Raw genomic sequence first — 18,684 nt, 5'->3', positions numbered from 1 at the left:
CTATCATCAGTTCTGAAGAAGTGTCACTGGTCCTGAAACATTAACTTTGATTTCTGTCCGTAGCTGCTGCCATACCTGCTGAGTTTTTCCACCAATTTCTGCTTTTGTTTTTGCTTATGATTGCCAGCATCCACAGTTCTTCCGTCTTTTCTTGAAACTGAGCTCAAGAACAGCTCGACTGGATGAGACCTAAGTGGCTCTAGAAAAGGCAAGATAGTATTTTTAGACTACACCAGCCAAAAGTATAGTTAGAAATAGTTTTTAACCTGAATTGTATGGTTTGGTGTTCAACAAGAATTTTAGGTTTTTGTAACTTGGATTGTATGTACCTTAAAAACAATGTATGAGAAGCTACTTTATCAGGTTTGGACTTATTCTTCACCAAGGTTTTATAGTTATAAATAAAAGTATAAGTTTTACTGTGTAAATTATAACTTCTAAGAAAAAGGCTTGAAAAGTGAAATGGGTTAACTCAGAAAAAAAAATATTTTTTTAATTGCAAGGTTATGTCCATCCTTCTACATGGTGATGCTGCTTTTGCAGGGCAGGGTATTGTATATGAGACAATTCATCTCAGTGACCTCCCATCCTATACTACACATGGTACTATCCATGTAGTTGTTAATAATCAGGTAAGAAAACATACATCTGAGCTAACATGAATTTGTCAAATGTATTAGGAAATTGCTAAATTATTTCTGATCAGTGAAATTAATCTGATACAATTGTTAATCTTGGAAATCAAATGCTGTTGCAGATTGGATTTACTACAGATCCTCGCATGGCACGCTCATCTCCATACCCAACCGATGTTGCACGTGTCGTGAATGCGCCTATCTTTCATGTAAATAGTGATGACCCAGAAGCAGTGATATATGTCTGTAAAGTAGCTGCAGAGTGGAGGAACACATTCAATAAGGATGTTGTAGTCGATCTGGTAATTGTTATATATTACATTGAAGTATTTGACATGTTACAGACATAATTCCACGTATATTTAGACAAACTATATGGTACAATTTCATCAATCGTTAAATAAATTTAGCTTTTTTTTCCTCATTTGTACTGGAATGATATGGTTCAGAATAATTTGTAGACTCATAGCTGTTTACAGCATAGAAGGTGGCCATTCAACCCATGATGCCTGTGCTTGTAAAGAAAAATCTGATTAGTTTAATCTCATTTACCAGCTCTTGACCCATAGTTCTAAAGGCTATGATAACACAAATTAATATCTAATTCTTAAAGTTTACGAGTTAATGACACAACCACACTTTAAGATGTTGAATTCTAGACTCTACACCTCTGGGTAACAAAAATTCTCCTCAACTTTCCTCTTAGCCTTATGCTTCTTACCTTCATTCAATGCTCAAGGTTATTACCCATCTACTCATGAAAAACGTGCTTTCCTATCCACCTTATCTGTGCCCTTCACTGTCTTATAAATCTCAATCAGTGGCCTCTAAATCTTGATTGCTTCAAGGAAAGAAGCCCAGCCTATCCAATCTTTCCTCTTACGTTAGATCCTCCACCCGGGTAGCATCCTGGGTTAACTAGTGTTTACACAATTCAGCACAATCTTCTTGCTTTTGTATTCTATGTCTTAGCTAAGACCATCTGTAAGAGCCCCTGTGGGACCCCATTCAGATTTCCACATCCCTCTATCATCACCTTCTGCTTCCTGCCTCTTAGTCAATTTTGGATCCACTGTACTATTTTACCTTGAATTCCATGGACACTTAAAAGCCTTATTAAAGTCCATGTAGACCACATCGGATACATTAACCTCATCAATATTCCTGGTTAGCTCCTCAAAAAATTTGATCAAATTTATCAAACACAACCTTCCCTTAAATTCATGCTGCCTATCCCTGATTTACTAGTAATTTCCCTATCATCAATGTTAGACAGACTGGTTTATAATTTTCTGGTGTAACCCTCCCTTTTTAAATAATGAGACATTGTTAGCAATCCTCCAGTCCTCTGGCATCTCACCTGTGGTCCCTGATATCCCCTTCCTTGCCTTTCTCAACATACGTTGAGATGGACTGATCACCACACCTATGGTAGATAAGGAGCAAAATTCTTAAATTGCATCCAGGAGAACTTTATTAGCTCATACGTAGAAGGCCCAACAAGAGAGGGGAGGTTCTGGACCTAACATTCAGAAAGCTTGGACTGATCGCCGCACCAATGGTAGGTAAAGAGCAAAATTCTTAAATTGCATCCAGGAGAACCTTTTTTAGCTCATATGTAGAAGGTCCAACAAGACAGGGGATACGTTTTATCTGGGTTGCATATTTAAACACTTGGATGGGTGCCAAATCGCTCGTACCTCCTTTCTATGTTAATTTACTTTAATATTTTATAGTCTTCCAGCCTGATGTCTATACTTGCATCATCCTTTTCCATTGTGAAGACCAACATAAAGTATCATTGTGGACTGGGCTCAAGGTTTCTATGCCTACACACAAATTAACTCTATGGCCTCTAATTGGCTCTACTCTTTCCTCGTCATCCCCTTGCTGCTTATGTATTAAAAAAGTGTTTTTGAGTTTTCCTTTATTCTATTCACCAATGCTTTCTCATGCACCATTCTAGTTTTCCTAAATTTCTTTACAAGCTCCCTTGAACATTTTGTACTGCTCCAGAATCTTTAATGTATTGACCCATTAGTATATGCCATAAGTTTCTCTTTTTTTTCCCTTAGTCCTAAACTTTATGTCCCTTGACATTGAGGATTTTCTGGCCTTTGTCTCACATTTTGTCTTTAGAGGAACGGTTTTTGGCCCATACTGACACAATTTTCTTCTATGAATGCCTCCCACTGTTCTAACACAGTTTTATCTGTGAGCACTCCGTCCAGTCTACTTGAGTCAAATTGTATCTTATCTCAGTGAAGTTAGCCATTCCCTGGTTTAGAACTTTTATTCACAGCCCATTCTTTTCCATACTATGCTAAATTTAGCTGAGTTGTGGTTACTACTCCAAAATGCTTCTCTTCTGCTTTGCCTTCAACCTACCTGGGCTACTTTCTGAATATTAGGTCCAAATCCTCCCCTCTCTTGTTGGGCCTTCTACATATGAGCAATAAAAAGGTTCCTGGATGCAATTTAAGACTTTTGCTCCTTAACTACCACAGGTGTGGAGATCAGTCCATAATTTTGGAGAGCTTCAGTGTGCATCTGAAAAGCTCCATTTCACCTCTCAAAATAGGCCATCAGTATCAAAAATAATCAACTTGATCATACAGGATCATTTAAATAGCTCAGTAAATGATGTTTTGAGCGTTCATGAAGATTTTTGAATGTTTTGTTGTCGCATTTTGACTAAGGCAATTGAAATAGTAGGCTTGATTTTCTTTTTCAATCAAGCTTTTAAAACAAATTCTGACACCATCTGAGGTCCTAATAATTTTGCAAAATAAATAATGCAATACAAGAAAGGTTTTGAGCTTGGATAATTATATCCTCCATCTTAATGTACCTGGTAGGTTTGCTATCGTAAAAGGGGACACAATGAAATGGATGAGCCAATGTTCACTCAGCCACTGATGTACAAGCAGATACAACAGCAAGCATCTGTTCTGAAGAAATATGCAGATAAATTGATATCTGAAGGAGTTCTGACACTGCAGGAGTATGAGGTTTGCACTGTGTACCAGTAATTAGTTGTGTCTCAAATTTGTAGTCTTAATGAAGAAAAATTGCTTGATTTTGATATACTTCCCATGACAAGTTTGATGGTAGCAGGCATTTACTAAATTGAAATGTAATGGTTGGTATCCCCAACATCGTTCCACCTCTGCTGCAAATAAAGTTACGATGGTAACTTACCACTTCTGCCTTGTCACTAATTAAGACCTTTAAGTGGGGGTGAAGTGAGCAAGGGAGAATCTTTCATCCAAGGACACAGTGCCTGGTTAGGGGACACAGCCTCGGGAAGGGGAGGCCCACTGAAAGCTTCCTTCCTGTCCTTAGCTCCTGCCGCTCCTCCTACCCACCCAATACTTCTCATATCTCCATCACTCACTTGCACATGGGTCCCATTCATTAATGAATCTAGCCAAATGTGTGTATAGTACCAGCAGCTCCACATTGGCACTAACAATCAGTGGAGAGCTCTGTCTGGCCAGCAACTTCCAGTCGGTGGGAAGTCTGGCTCCAGGATCCTTGATCCTAAGGAAGGCCCAGCATGTCTATATGCCTAATTAGCACTTAAATCAGCAGGTTTCCCAAAAGGAGATGATGCGGGCCTTCTGCCAGTTATCCAGCTTGTGGCAAGACTCCCATTGCCATCATTAAATGCAGCTGACTGTGGGGCTGTTTAACCCATAAAGATTGCTATTACAATTCTGTACTTACGACATATAGTTTTGATCCACAGTTGCAATTCAGTATCAGTAACCCCCATGTTGTTTTTGATGTATACACTGGCTGATTTGACATTCTCCAGTAATGGTTTGGACATGTACTGCCAGATCTCGTCAGGTAGTGGTTGACTGACTTACTTTTCTCTTCCCCTCCTGTGGGGAGCACCTGGTCTCATTTCAGGTGGCTCCTCTTTGTAAATTGCAGAAATTGTAATGAAAACTTAATTGGCATGAGACTTACTGTAATCATGGCTTTATTAAAGATTGCAAATTAATAATTAAATATAAAATAGTGATTTTTATTCAACTTATATTGTGCATTTTAAAACAATCAACCAAATTCTGCTTTGGTTTTCTGATAGTGATTTTTTCCAGCTATGTTACCTGCAGACATTGTGCCTAGTTTGGCATAAATTGATATATGCATTTGTTGACTGTGTATGTTTCTAGGAGGAAGTAGCAGACTATGACAGAATTTGTGAGGAAGCCTTTACCAGAGCAAAGGATGAGAAAATTCTGGAAATCAAAGAATGGCTAGACTCCCCTTGGCCAGGTGGGCAAAATGTGATAGCCTAATAGGAGTTTAAATGTCTCAGACTCTTGTAAAGTTACACAAAGATGAATTGATGAATTGGTTCTATACAAAGGTGTAGAAATAAGCCAGTAGAAACTTACAGCTATTTTAAAAATTTGATTCACAACAGTTTATTTTATTTGTTTTGGGGATGTGGGCTTCACTGGCTGGGTCATTATTTATTGCCCATCTCTAAATGCCCCAGAGAATGTGCTGATGAGCTCCTTGAACTGGGAAGAGGATAGTTTTAAAAATAGAATGTAAATAAAAACAAATTATCAAACTGGTTTCCATTATTATTGTTTGAAATATAACCTCAACACTTTGTTAACCTAAGTCTCAAAATAAGCATTGACCTTGTTTTGCTGTTACACTTAGATTAGATTAGATTACTTACAGTGTGGAAACAGGCCCTTCGGCCCAACAAGTCCACACTGCCCCGCTGAAGCGCAACCCACCCATACCCCTACATCTAACCCTTACCTAACACTACGGGCAATTTAGCATGGCCAATTCACCTAACCTGCACATCTTTGGACTGTGGGAGGAAACCGGAGCACCCGGAGGAAACCCACGCAGACACGGGTTCTTGATAAATAGTAGCAGTATTAAATGATACCTCAAAGTATTTAAAATTAAGTTAATTCTTTTAGTGAAATTTATCATTTTTCCTTGTACCATCAGCTTAATGATTACAAAGACATTATACTTTTAGGTTTCTTTACTCAAAGTGGAGAGCCAAAGAGTTTGACTTGCGCCCCCACTGGTGTTTCTGAAGAAGTCCTCCAGCATATTGGGAATGGAGCCAGCTCAGTGCCAGTAAAGGATTTTACCATTCATTCAGGTATATGTGAACAAGTCATGGATGTTTGGTGACAATATGTTAAATGCAAATATTTTGTGTCAGAAATATTTCTGGAGATTAACACTATCAGGCATGAGCTGATTTATTTTCTAATTTGGGCTTGAACTTGTTTTTGTTTATCAAAAACTTAACAGTGTTAGCTGCCAGCTGACTAAACTGCCTGTGGAGTGGGAGGTGGACTGAAAAGGAGCAGTGGGTCAAAGCAAACACCATCTGCTGCTCAAAGGAGCACAAATGAGCTGCTTTCCTAATTTGGCATGAATGTTGAATTGCTTTAAATGTGAACTTTCCACAGTCAGCCAGCCAAATATTCAAATGTCTAATATTCAAATAAAATACATTTTGAGCAGAGCAGGATTCATATTACCCCATTAGTTTTTTTATGCATTAGACTACAGCAGTATGTATTTGGCCATCTGCAGCTTGTGCCCTTTCCCTCCCCCCGCCCCCGCCAGTCCATGCTGGGCTTGGTACAGTGACAAATCTGTCACTGGCTGAAATAGAAGCAGAATTGGATAAAGGTGGTTGCAGGTGTGTTTAATTATTTTAATATAAAAAAGGAAATATAAAATTTAATTCATGTTGTACCTTTGAAGTGACCTGCCAGCCTGACAGTGTTTCTTGTACACCGATATAATTGGTCTTTTACTACATATTACAAAAGTAGTATTGCAACTTTTAAACTGATGTAATCATTAAATGGATTTTTCAGCAGCTTATAAAAAGAATGGATGAAATAAGAGTACAATAAAATGAGGAAGAACAAGAAACCCAACTGTCAGTTTTGTAATAAGTCAAAAAGCTTACAGGTTCAATCTGTGGTCTGTGCAATTATATTTCAGTTAGGATGGTTGTAGGAAACCGTGAAACAAAGCTTCAAATCCTGAGCTTTCATATTACATAAACTTCAAGCTGAAGCAGGTTGCCTGCCACTCTGAACCCTACCCAGGATGATGACCACAATGCTAGTGTAATTGGGGGCAGTCAGTGACCTAACACCATTTTCTGCCATTGGTCATTTATACTTGACAGAGTGATTGAGAATCAGTCCTTTAGCCTTTGCAAATTATTGTTAAAGTCAAATGAGTCTACCAGTAAAATTCACAAACAACTGTTAAGGGCACCAGTGATTGTTTCTCCTTTTCTCCGGAAAGAGAAACTCTATTGTAAAAAGGTTGTAAGTGAACACAAATGCAGAACTCCAAAGCTAAATTTTCAGCTAAAATTTATTTCAGGGATTTTCAGAGAGGACTTCCTGCCAGAGTTTGTGGTGAATTTTTGATGCATTCTTCTGCTCCCCTAATTAAGTGTGCATTCGGGCTTGAGAGCACCCTTCTTATGCAATCATGCAGCAGCAAAGATGGAAATGCTTGCCATCACCAGGACCTTGCATTGTTCACACTGCTGGCATCATATTTGGGTAGCACGGTGTCTCAGTTGCTAGCACTGCTGCCTCACAGCGCCAGAGACCCAGATTTGATTCCAGCCTCGGGCACCTGTCTGTGTGGAGTTTGCACATTGTACCTGTGTCTGAGTGGGTTCCCTCCAGGTGCTCTGGTTTCCTCCCACAATCCAAAGATATGCAGGTTAGGTGAATTGGCCATGCTAAATTGCCCATGGTGTTCAGGAATGTGTAGGTTAAGTGCATTAATCATGGGAAATATAGAATAATAGGGTAGGGGAATGGGTCTGGGTGGGGTACTCTTCGGAAGATGATGTGAACTTGTTGGGCCAAATGGTCTGTTTCGACACTGTAGGGATGCTATTCTATATTTAAAACTCAACTGGACACCACTTCAGGGAAAATTCTGCTGTTGGAGGAATATGTAACACAAAGGAAGAATTAGAGATGGGGAAGAAATACCTCAAAGTAACCCTCATCCCATGAATGAATTAAAAAAACAGTTTTAGCTATTCTTACTTGGAGTTGTATTATCACTGGATCAGAATCCTAACACACCACACACACACACACACACACACACACACACACACATACACACACGCAAACGATGGATTGCAACAGATGAGGCAGATCATCACCACCTTCTCCATTTAGAGATAGGCAATAAATTCAGGCCTATCCAGTGACACCCATATTCCATAAATGAAAAGAAAATAAGTTGTGAAGTCTATCTGGAAAAACGTTGCATCTATATTTTCCCTGGCCTGGTAAAATTGAGACAATGACATTCATTTTGTCAAAGCAGGGTTTATCAGTTTAATCCAACACAGTGAGCTCCATCAAGTTCCATGCAACTAAGAAATTACTGTTCCATTTCACTGTGCACATATTTTTCCAGGTGGAGACATAAACAGTAACACATCCTTACTGATAATGGTTTCAGTAATTATGCTAATCACAGATTTATTTAAAGGAGATAATTATAGCTTGATAGCTTAAGAAATTCTCCAGGGTAATATTTGCTAAAGTCTTTGTTCCATTTCTGTTCAGTATGAAAGTGAAATTTACTTGTATTGGAGTGCTTAAAATAAAAAAAGGTATACCTGTTGAAATATTCTAGGCTACGACACTCATGTTCAAGTGAAATACCCAGACTTTTCTTAAGTTTGAACCATCAAAACTTGGTAACAAGATTGTTGGAACACAGATATCATGCATAGGGTGTCTGATAGGACTTCAAAAGCTGACAAAAAACAGAGCTATTATGCTATTTATTATCGATGTGCCAGATGTGCATGAAGGATTTTATCAATGATGTATAACAGCTAAGGGCTGTTTCTTAATTGTGTTATTTATCTTCATGTTTTTAATCTATATTCTTAAGCATCATATCATCTTAAAAGAAACCTTAGTAATAATGTTTTTAAACAGCATTTTCTGGTAAATTTTTAAGTATATATGAATTCCAATGGAAACAGTCATGCAGCAATACCTACTAATAATCCCTGGATTCTGAAGGATTCACTGAATGTTTTGCACACAACACAATGATTGGCAGACGTTCCTGGGGAAAATATGCCTGATAACCATCTATGTGCCTATTATATAGCTATTAAAGTAAATTCTTTGCTACATATTCTAAAAATGTTTGTGGGAAATGGTTTTCTGTCATTACTTATATTTCACTGCAGACAAACACTTCCGTGCATCCTCAGTGGACTTTGATTTCTGTTTGTTAATTCGTAACCTAATTCAAGCCCCTAATGGCTCAATGGGTAATTTCACTGGCTGTTATGAATGGAACCAGCCAGACTGAAAGAAATTAGATACTACTGAATGACTAGTTTCAGTTAATTGGTGTTGTGGGGAAAGAATATTGTAGTCGATCTTTGTGTCTTCTGACAAGAGAGGAGAAAATCAGGTACGGATTTTGCCGTTATCTGCCCCGCTTTGCCTTGCTGGAGTTCATGTGTTTAGAGTACTCTATATCTTGACTTACCTTTTAATGCAGGCACAAAGTCAAATAGCTTGTCATGGTTGCCAGCAGTGATCAATCAAGGGAGTGGACATATTGCTGTATATCATTGTGCTATGTCAATCTCACACCTGCACTGTGTGCCAGCCCTGGTCCGAGTGGCGTTATTGCTAGATAAGTAATCAAGAGACTCAGGTTATATTCCAGGGATGCAGGTTTGATTCCTGCCATGGCAGACGGTGGAATTTGAACTCAATAAAAAATTTGGAATTAAGAGTCTAATGCTGATCAAAAGACTATTGCCAATGGTTGGAAAACCCCACTGGTTCACTAACATCCTTTAGGAAACAGCCATCCTTACCAGGAAGCTGTGGAGGACAGAACATCTGACCTGATCAGTTACATCCTGGAAACAACAGCTTGATGTTCAGTGGTGTCGTCATGATCTTGAGGCAGATTGGAAGAGAGAGAGTTGATGTTCAGCCTCTGCAAGATGGAATTTACCATACCAGACAACAACTGCATCACCATTGTCAAAACATTTGATAACAAAGAGAACGTTTGATAGCAAAGAGAACAAAGTGCAACAAGTCAGAGGGAGAGAAGTTAGAATGGATAAGGGAAACAGAGAAATGAGGGTGGCTGATGTCACATCAACAGTTTTTGATGAAGAGATCAAGCAGGTAAGAGGCCAGAAGAGGGCTTCAGGTGGGGAGACTGTGGAAATGGGCGAAAGAGTCTGTGGAGCACAGAGATGACTCCTGTCCAAAGAATTAAGCAGAAGGGCAAAGATAACAGAAGAAGAGTTTAGTTTCATAACAATGATTTAAATTCATTGAGATTGGGGTGTAGAGGGATAAAACTGAGTCCTTTGCTGAGCATTAATTATAAGCTGCTTTGAAATTCTGAGAGTTGCCAAAAGCATGCCTGTCAGTCTTTCTTTCAAATATTTTGCAAAGTCTTCTACCAAACACAAGTATTCTATCTTGTAAATGAGTGCGCTGGGAACTGTCTTCTTGACCATACATCTGCGGAAGTTAACATTTCAGCCAAAATCACTCAAAATCTCTTAATTGGATTCTCGCCACTCTGGGATCCTTAAGGATATTGATATGTAGGACTTTGCTTTCCATCTGTTCATGAATACTAAGTAATTTCACTTGTTGTTCAGAAAAAAAAGGATTTGTACTAAATTGGATCATACCACATCCTTTAGAAATTGAATCTATTTCTTATACTATTCAAACAATAAAATAGAATTGTAACGTACAGAGAAGATACAGCTTGCATTTATCTGGGACTTTTTATGTTTATCATCAGGCCATCCAGTTCATTGCAGACAGGATTGCTCTGTAGGGAAATGTGACGGCCAGTGTATGCTGTATACGAATGACCCACAAAGCGAAAAAGAATGGTCAGATCATGTGCTTTTGGTGGTTGTGTCTGAGAGGAGAATGTTGTGCATGGTATTGGTATTATATTCTGCTGTTTGAATAAAGCCTTGAGACATTTTACATCTCCCTCCACAGAAGTAGTTTTACTGACAATACACTGCTTTCTCAGTACTGATCTCATGTATGAGCCTATGTATGTTATGCCCGCAAATTCTTCACTGCAACCTGAACAAATAACTTATCTTGGAGACTAGTGTCTCAGGCAAGATGTCGCCAACTAAAAGATGAACAATAATACTCTCAGAATAAAATGTTAAAAATATATTTCATGGGAGGGAACAATTTGAATCTTTTTCCAGATTGAAAGGTTTGATTTATACCATTAAAAAAAGGATAATTAGTCTTTTAATCACTGATATTTACATTTTTTTTTGTTATTTACCTGAACAACCATTGATAACTTTTCCAGGTTTGTCTCGTATCCTGAGGGGACGAGCGGAGATGGTCAAGAATCAAATGGTTGATTGGGGATTGGCAGAGTATATGGCATTTGGTTCTTTGCTGAAAGAAGGAATACACGTAAGGCTAAGTGGACAAGATGTTGAGCGAGGCACCTTCAGGTAAATTGAAGTATTAAAATTAGTGCGCAACCCAAACTTCCACATCACATTGTGTTAAATTTGTAATGTGAAATCTATGGAGAGCTGAGTTATTTTTGTTAGTTTACACTTTTTGATTTTGAGACAATAGAGTCAAAAATAGCCTGTTTTGTTTGCGTTCAATTATTCCAAAACCTGTTGCTGTTGAATTTATAATTTACACTTTCTTAAAGGTTAATGTAATTTATTTTTCTTAAGTAAATAGAAGACTGACAGTTAACATAATCCCACATTTAAAATCAGCGATAGAACATAGGCAATTATAGATTGTAAAGTAACATTGATAGTGGGAAGATAATACAGAAGAGAATATAAGAACACCTGTAAAAGAAAAATGTAACAAGAATATTCAGTAAGAATTTCAAAAGGTAGAAAATTGCTTGACCAATCTTATTGATTTGTTTGATAAGATAACAGACAGAGTAGACAATGGTAATTCAGTCGATCAAATTTCATCTGGATTTCCAAAGAGCCTTCGATAAGGGACCCTATTAAAGAAAATGTAGATTCAGGTCCCAAGCACCAGAATGGATTCGTATAATAGAACAAAAACAGAAAATGCTGGTGAAACTCAGCAGTACTGGCAGCAGCTTTGCAGAGAAAAACAGAGTTAATGTTTCAAGTCCAGTTGTTGCTAGCTGGTTTCAGGAACAAAAACAGCGAGTGGGAGTAAAGGTTAGCAGATTTGAGTGGTAGCAGGTGAGAAATGGTGCTCCACACAGTCAGCAATAGGATCATAGTTATTCACAATTTGTTCACAATTTGCATTAACAACTGGGACCTTGAATCTGAACACCCAATTTCCAAATTTATGGATTATATCAAATTGAACAGTTAGTTAAAAATGTGGAGGATTGCAACAAATCAGATTAGAGTTGGCAAATAGTTGACAAATGAAACTCAGTGCAGATAGATGTGAGTTTGTAATTTTTAGTCAGAAAGCAGGAATGTCACTTAAAACTAGGTAGATGTGAGACTAGATGGGATGGGGGAGCAAAGAGAACTTGAAGTACCAATACCTTAATAACTATAAATTTTGCCACAGATTAGCAAGACCATATAAAAAGAAAACAAACAAACACTGGTATTTATTTCTAGAGGGACAGAATTGAAAATATCTTAATTTACGCTTTGTTACTTTTGCAGCCATCGTCATCATGTATTACATGATCAAGATGTAGATAAAAAGACTTGCATCCCCATGAACCATTTGTGGCCAGACCAAGCTCCTTACACTGTTTGCAACAGCTCACTTTCTGAGTTTGGTGTGTTAGGTATGTGAAATGAAAATCCTTTCTCTTTGTGTTTAATTTCAACATTTAACAATTGATTCGAGTGAGTGCTGCACCAGAACTGGTGTCGAGGTAACAAGAACTAGATTATTAAGGATTCAAAGATTTCAGTTAAGGGTTATTTACCTATCTAAAAGAGGGAGTGCAGCGAAGATTGACTGGCCTAATATCAGGAATATTTTATCAGGAGAAATTAGTTTAACTAGGCCTCTATTCGTTCGAGTTTAGAAGAATGAGAGGAAGTCTAACTGAACTATTTTCCCTGATTGCAGAGACTAGAAGCAGGAGTCACAGTCTCAGGATAGACTAAGTCAACCATTTAGGACTGAAATGAGAACACATTTATTTAGTTAGAAAGTGGTCAACCTGTGGAATTTCATACCAAAGTGGACTCCGGATACTTGATAACATTTTTATATATTAAAAATATGAGGGATGGGGATTCAAGATGGCAGCGATCTAACAGGTCTGCCATGCTGAGGTCTCCACCATAACTCAGGCGAGGTGGTGCTTTTACCCTCCATATCTCAGCTGTTTTGGAAAAAACAGTAGGTTTAAGCTACTAGAATTGTTATATATCCTTTTTAGCAATTAGGGAAGATGACTAAAGGCAAAAGGCCACGTGGATCGCAACAAGCAGGGCATTCCTCTGCAGCAATGGATGCACCCACAGCTGCAGCGTCAACCACCGTGGAACCCCGCTGGATTTACCTGCACAGCAAGGTCTGGCTTCAGAGTTCGTGAAACTTTGGGAAAAGATTGAGGCAGCGATGGAAGAGACCCGTGCTGGGCTGGAACGATCTTGGCCATGCTACAGAAGAATGACTGGGAGATGCAGAGTCTCAGACAGTGCATAGAGGAGGTCAAGTAGCAGACCATGGCATCAGAAACCATGGCCAAATCCTTGGCAGGACGGATCCAGGCCCGAAAGAAGCAGGTACAGGCCTTAGAGAAGCAGCTTGACGATTTCGAAAATCGAGGTTGAAGAAAGAACAAGAAGAAGCTGATCAGCCAGTCAGTTTTTTTGAACAGTGGCTGCCACACTTTCGCTCCCCCCCTCCTCCCCCCAATCCATCACATTTAATCAGAGAGGGCACTGGGACTCTTACTTGTGACTCCAAAAAGATGAATATTGCATTTTGGAAATTTTATTCCGAGCTGAATCAGTCGGAAGGCTTGAGGACAGGCTTGTTAAGATGGAGTCCTTTTTTTAAGAACTTAGACTCTTCGGCTGTGACTTCGAAACAGAATATGGCATTGAGATAGATGATCAGTCATGATAATATTGAGTGATGGAGAAAACACAAAGGGCAAATCGGCCGAGTTTCCAATATTCACTCCTCCAATTACAAATTTCTATTTATTCAGTTGTGTTTTAATCCAGTGGTGTATAGTTGGATGACTTTCCAATTAATAGTTTTTTCTCTGTAACCCTTCTGGAAGACAAATTGTATCAATAGCTAGCATTGGCAGTTGACTTATTCCAGGTTCTCTGAATATCTATATTAGTTTACCTCCTTGATTCAAAGAAAAAGAAATAACTCTCCCTTTAAGATAAAACATTCAGATTTGATTCTTTTTATTAATAGGTAAGGAAGGAATTTCTTGATTGTCCGACATAATCTCTCCATTCTTGGTGAATTCTAAAAAACATTCCTTTTGTATGATAGCCAAGTTTTCATTACCTGTCACTAAATGCATTGCCAGTACATGCTAACATTTTCCTAAAAACAGATGTTAAGGCAACTGACCTGTAGTTACTTGCTTTTTCTTTTTTCTTTTATTTTTCAATATGTTTTAATTTGCATTGGCAATTTTCCAGTCCCCCAGGGTTGGAAATGAATTCAAGAATTCTTGGATTCCTACCATCCCATCCACAACCTCTTTTGCAAAAGACTTGTGTTCCCTATAAACCATTTGTGGCCAGATCAAGCTCTTTACACTGTTTGCAACAGTTCACTTTCTGAGTTCAGTGTCTTAGGTATGTGACATGAAGTCAAAATCATTTTTCTTTGAGTTTAATTACCTAGGACAAACCCATCTGGATCAGGGAATTTATCTGCTTTTAGCTCCATTTCTCAAGTGATAGCTATCATATTTATTTCCTTCCCACCTTTGCCTTTTGATTATTGAGTTAACCCTTGGGCTCCACTCCAGATTTTGTCTCCGGATTTACTTCCTTAGCCGTCAACTTTTCCATTGAATGTACAAGGCATTTCATATACTGGTCTCTTTCGTTATTTGAACATTCTGAACACTTGTAACTGCTGTTTAACCTACTGTGTGTTTCCAGTTTTAATGTTTCATTTTGCATTTTGCCATGTTTATTTTGCATTTACAGTATTCCATTCTTTTGAGAAATTTGTTATTATTTCTATGAAATGTAGCCTCCTTTTTACTGCTTGCAGCTGCATTTTCCTGTGAGGATTTCTGCATTTGGCCTAATTTTCAATTTAGTTTTCAATGAATTGATCAGCCTTTGTGTTAAACAGCAGGCCACATTTCTGTTTTAAATAAAACTTCTGGTATGTGAATAGACTCCCAATAAGTGATTAATGGAGGTTCTAAAATATGGGTAATTCCCAAGTGGTCTAACAATGTACTGCCGTTTAATGCCATGAATGCTGTAAAGTAACCCATTGATTCAGTATTACAAGAGCATTTGAGGATTTCCCTAAAGTTCTGTTGTTTGGGTGACAGTCAAATAAACAGGTACAAGGAAGATTCATTAAAACAGCCTTACAAATAGCTGGGCTGCCAGATGTTGCCAGATTATACTGGCACCTGTTCAAAACTTGGATGCTTTCTATCAAGTTAATGCCGAGTATAAAATGAGTACCTGGGGCTGTAAGTGCTGCAACGGGAAAACTTTCTGACGAAATGATATGAAGCTAAATATGGAGTTGAAATAAAATTTCACCAATAATAGAATTCAAAAATTGGTTCAAATTCTAAATATTCAGTGATCAAGTAATATATAATTTAAGGAGAGATTGCATTTTTTTTACAAACATGAGCATATGCTCATAAGTTTGGAATGATATTTAGTAATTACACTCACTGCCATCCAAATACGCATGATTGACTTTTCAGTTTATTAGTTTACATAAAGATGTGTTTAATTTTAGATCATTTGACAGGTGATAGGATGAAAGCTACTTTGCTTATTTTTCGATAAATGGCTAGTAGGTGGGACTGCAATTGCTTGTTTCCGCATTCAACCTGATAGCATTTTCTCTGATAGCATTCACAGTTATGGTATCTTCTACAGGTATATCAATGATACCCAGTTGTATCTCTCCACTGCCTCTCTCAACCCTTTCACAATCAATGATGTAAGATTGCATGTCCCACATTCAGTCTTGCAGAAACTGAAGCTTTTCAAGTTAAGTATTGGTAAGAGAGAAAGCATTGTTTTCAAACTGCCCTGCCATAACTCCATATCCTTGCCACTAATTTCAAACCTTTCCTGAGAAAATGCCATGGTTAAACCAGACTTTTCATAATGTCAATATTCTTTGCAATGCTGAACAGAGCTTCTAACCTTCTCAACCACATTATTCCACCCATTTTTCACCCTTATAGATTGCCTTTTCTGATTCTCCCTCAGCTGTCTGTTGCTGAAATGCTTATCCATGCTCTTGTCAGCTTCCGTGCTGGATAATTTCAATATTCTTCTAACCCAGTTTTTAACCCACATTTCCTTAAACTTCAGCTCATGCAAAAATCTGCTGCCAATTTTCAATACCATATTGCCTCTGTCCTTGCTGACTGACTGTGCCTCAACAGCTCCAGTTTCAACTCATTGTCCTTTGTCATTTCTCCTCTTTCCCTCTCTTTCCTCCTTCCGCCTGCTCCAGACTTAGCATCATCCTCCCACACATCATGCCTACCTCATGCTATTCCATTCCATTCCAATTTCATCCAACCAGCGCTGGCCTCTTATAGATTGTGCCTTCTGCACCCATCCTGCACTTGTTTCTGCCATTGACTGCTGTGTCTTCAGCCACCAGGACCACTATGCTCTGAAATTTCCTCTCTAAATCTGTACCTCTCTCCTCTTTTAATACCTTCTTGAAAACATTATTTTTCTTTAATCAGTTATCTGGTTCTCCCTTTGATTGTTTGGATCAGTTGTCTGTATGTTGTTTTGAGACACTTTGTGATGTTTTTTAATGATAAAGCCACTACAAGTTGTTGTCACTGTTGCATCAGTTTGAAATGGTATTTTCTTTCAGAACACAAGAAATGTTTTCAGTTTCAAAGTTTCTTCACAATATGAACATTAGCATATATATAGTTAATTTTGCAAATAAAATAATTAGTGTTAGTGTAATGGTTAATAAACCATGAGATAAGTCACATATTAAAATGAATTACTGTATGACCATATTTACCTGTGTTCTCACTGTTGATGCAAATATGTACTTTATTTTTCTTGGGATATGAGCATTGCAAGCTAGGTCTGAAATTTTGCTCATTTGCAATGTCTTGAGAAGGTGGTAGTGAGCTTCCTTCTTGAACCACTGCAGACCAAGTAATGGAAGAACACCCATGCTATTACAAAGAGAATTCCAGGATTCCCTTGGATGAAAAAAGATTGACATTTATGTAGCATCTTTTACAAACCCAGGATTGCCCCAGAATATTTTGCTGTCAATGAAATACTGATTAAGTGTGTATTCACTGTTGTAGTGTAGACAATGGGGATGTAGGGGAAGTAGAGGCATAGTGGTGAAGTCACTGGATGAATAATCCAGAAATCCAGGCAAACACTTTTGGAATATGGGTTTTAAATCTCACCAGAGCATATGGTGAAATTTATATTCAATAAAAATCTCAAATTAAAAGCTGACCTAATGATTGTTGTAAAAATGCATCTGGGTCCCAAATGTCTTTTAGGGAAGGAACTCTGCCACCCTTTCCTGGTCTGGCCTAGATGTGACTGCACCCCAATATGGTTGACTCTCAAATGCCCTCTGGCATCCAGAGATGAGCAATTAATAGCCAATGATGTGCATATCCCATGAACAAATAAAATAGAAGTACCTCTACACATAATGCTCTAAAACAGTTTTCCCCAAACCTTTTCTCATCACAATCCAATACTGGTGGTTGAAAGATGCCAAGACTCTTTGAGAGCAGGGCAGAGGGTGGGGGAGTGTTCTAGGAGAGTGGCATGAGGGTAAAGCTGTTCCATCCATGGGGTAGTTAGATAAAAATAACCAACACTTTCTTAAGGAGAAGATTCAGACAGACAGATCGGGCAGTTAGGCCACACCCACTATTTAAAAACCTATGGGATTTAAAGGGACCTCACAGATATTAGCACTTGGTCAGAGCTGCACAACAGCTGTAACGGTATCTGAGCCTGTGGCCCCAACCATCCTGGTCATGACTTGCAATTTGGGAAGCACTAACTTGAGAGTAAGAGATGAGGATAACCTTGGTCCATAGATTTCTTCACAAGCAGGAATTAATTGAGATCAGCTAGAAACAAACATCATTTGATAAATGAGAGTAATATGATGCTACTCAGTTGCTACGTATAAGATCTGATAAAGTTCACCAACCAATAGGAAACCATGAAGTGTGTACTTATTTTCTAATTAAGCATTTGGCTTAGTTCACCTGCTAAGGCAATTAGGAACTGCCTCCTTTTTCTTGAGCCCATTTTGCAATTTATTGTACAGATATTTCTTAATATGATATGCTGCCTCATTTAATAAATGCGCTGTAAGATAATGTGTGTGGGCAGTCAGTTTCCCTTTGTTTGTATCTGTCTCTAGATACCATGATTCTTGTTAATTTCCAGAGCTTTGCAGTTTCTCTATTAGAAGTGCTGTTTACTTTTGATTTCTTTTAATTGCAAATATTTATGCATGTATGATTAAAGTTGAGTTGGACTGTTTAATTGACATTGATTCAGTGTGGAACATTTAAAAGGCAGACAGCTTAGCTGTGGCTGCTTTACCCAGTTTATTTCACATTTGAATTGCTTGCTTGAATAAGTGAAAATAGTCCTCTACCTTGTTATATGCAAATATTTTGTCTTATATCCCGTTATTAAAATATCTAACTGTGATGATACCATGTGTTTTATTTTGTCTTCACTTCACTGATTTGTTTTCTGCCTTGACCCTACCAC

General features: G+C 38.1%; 1 protein-coding gene across 7 annotated transcripts in view; it reads left to right on the top strand.

The window, feature by feature from the left end:
• The window catches only part of ogdhl (oxoglutarate dehydrogenase L), a 98,009-nt gene that overhangs the window by 52,767 nt on the left and 26,558 nt on the right, over positions 1-18,684 (top strand). For all 7 annotated transcript variants that reach the window (XR_011962313.1, XM_072583391.1, XM_072583389.1 and 4 more), the window contains 7 exons: positions 504-632; positions 758-937; positions 3,494-3,646; positions 4,823-4,925; positions 5,662-5,790; positions 11,055-11,205; positions 12,391-12,518. Coding sequence is in view for 6 of the 7 variants with exons in the window: in XM_072583391.1 (XP_072439492.1) it covers positions 504-632; positions 758-937; positions 3,494-3,646; positions 4,823-4,925; positions 5,662-5,790; positions 11,055-11,205; positions 12,391-12,518 (973 nt within the window). In the remaining variant the exon portion in view is untranslated. The remainder of the gene's footprint in view (positions 1-503; positions 633-757; positions 938-3,493; positions 3,647-4,822; positions 4,926-5,661; positions 5,791-11,054; positions 11,206-12,390; positions 12,519-18,684) is intronic.

The sequence above is a fragment of the Chiloscyllium punctatum genome, chromosome 13 (assembly GCF_047496795.1).
Source record: "Chiloscyllium punctatum isolate Juve2018m chromosome 13, sChiPun1.3, whole genome shotgun sequence".
Taxonomy (NCBI): Eukaryota; Metazoa; Chordata; class Chondrichthyes; order Orectolobiformes; family Hemiscylliidae; genus Chiloscyllium; species Chiloscyllium punctatum.
This window is presented reverse-complemented; position numbering and strand designations above follow the sequence as displayed.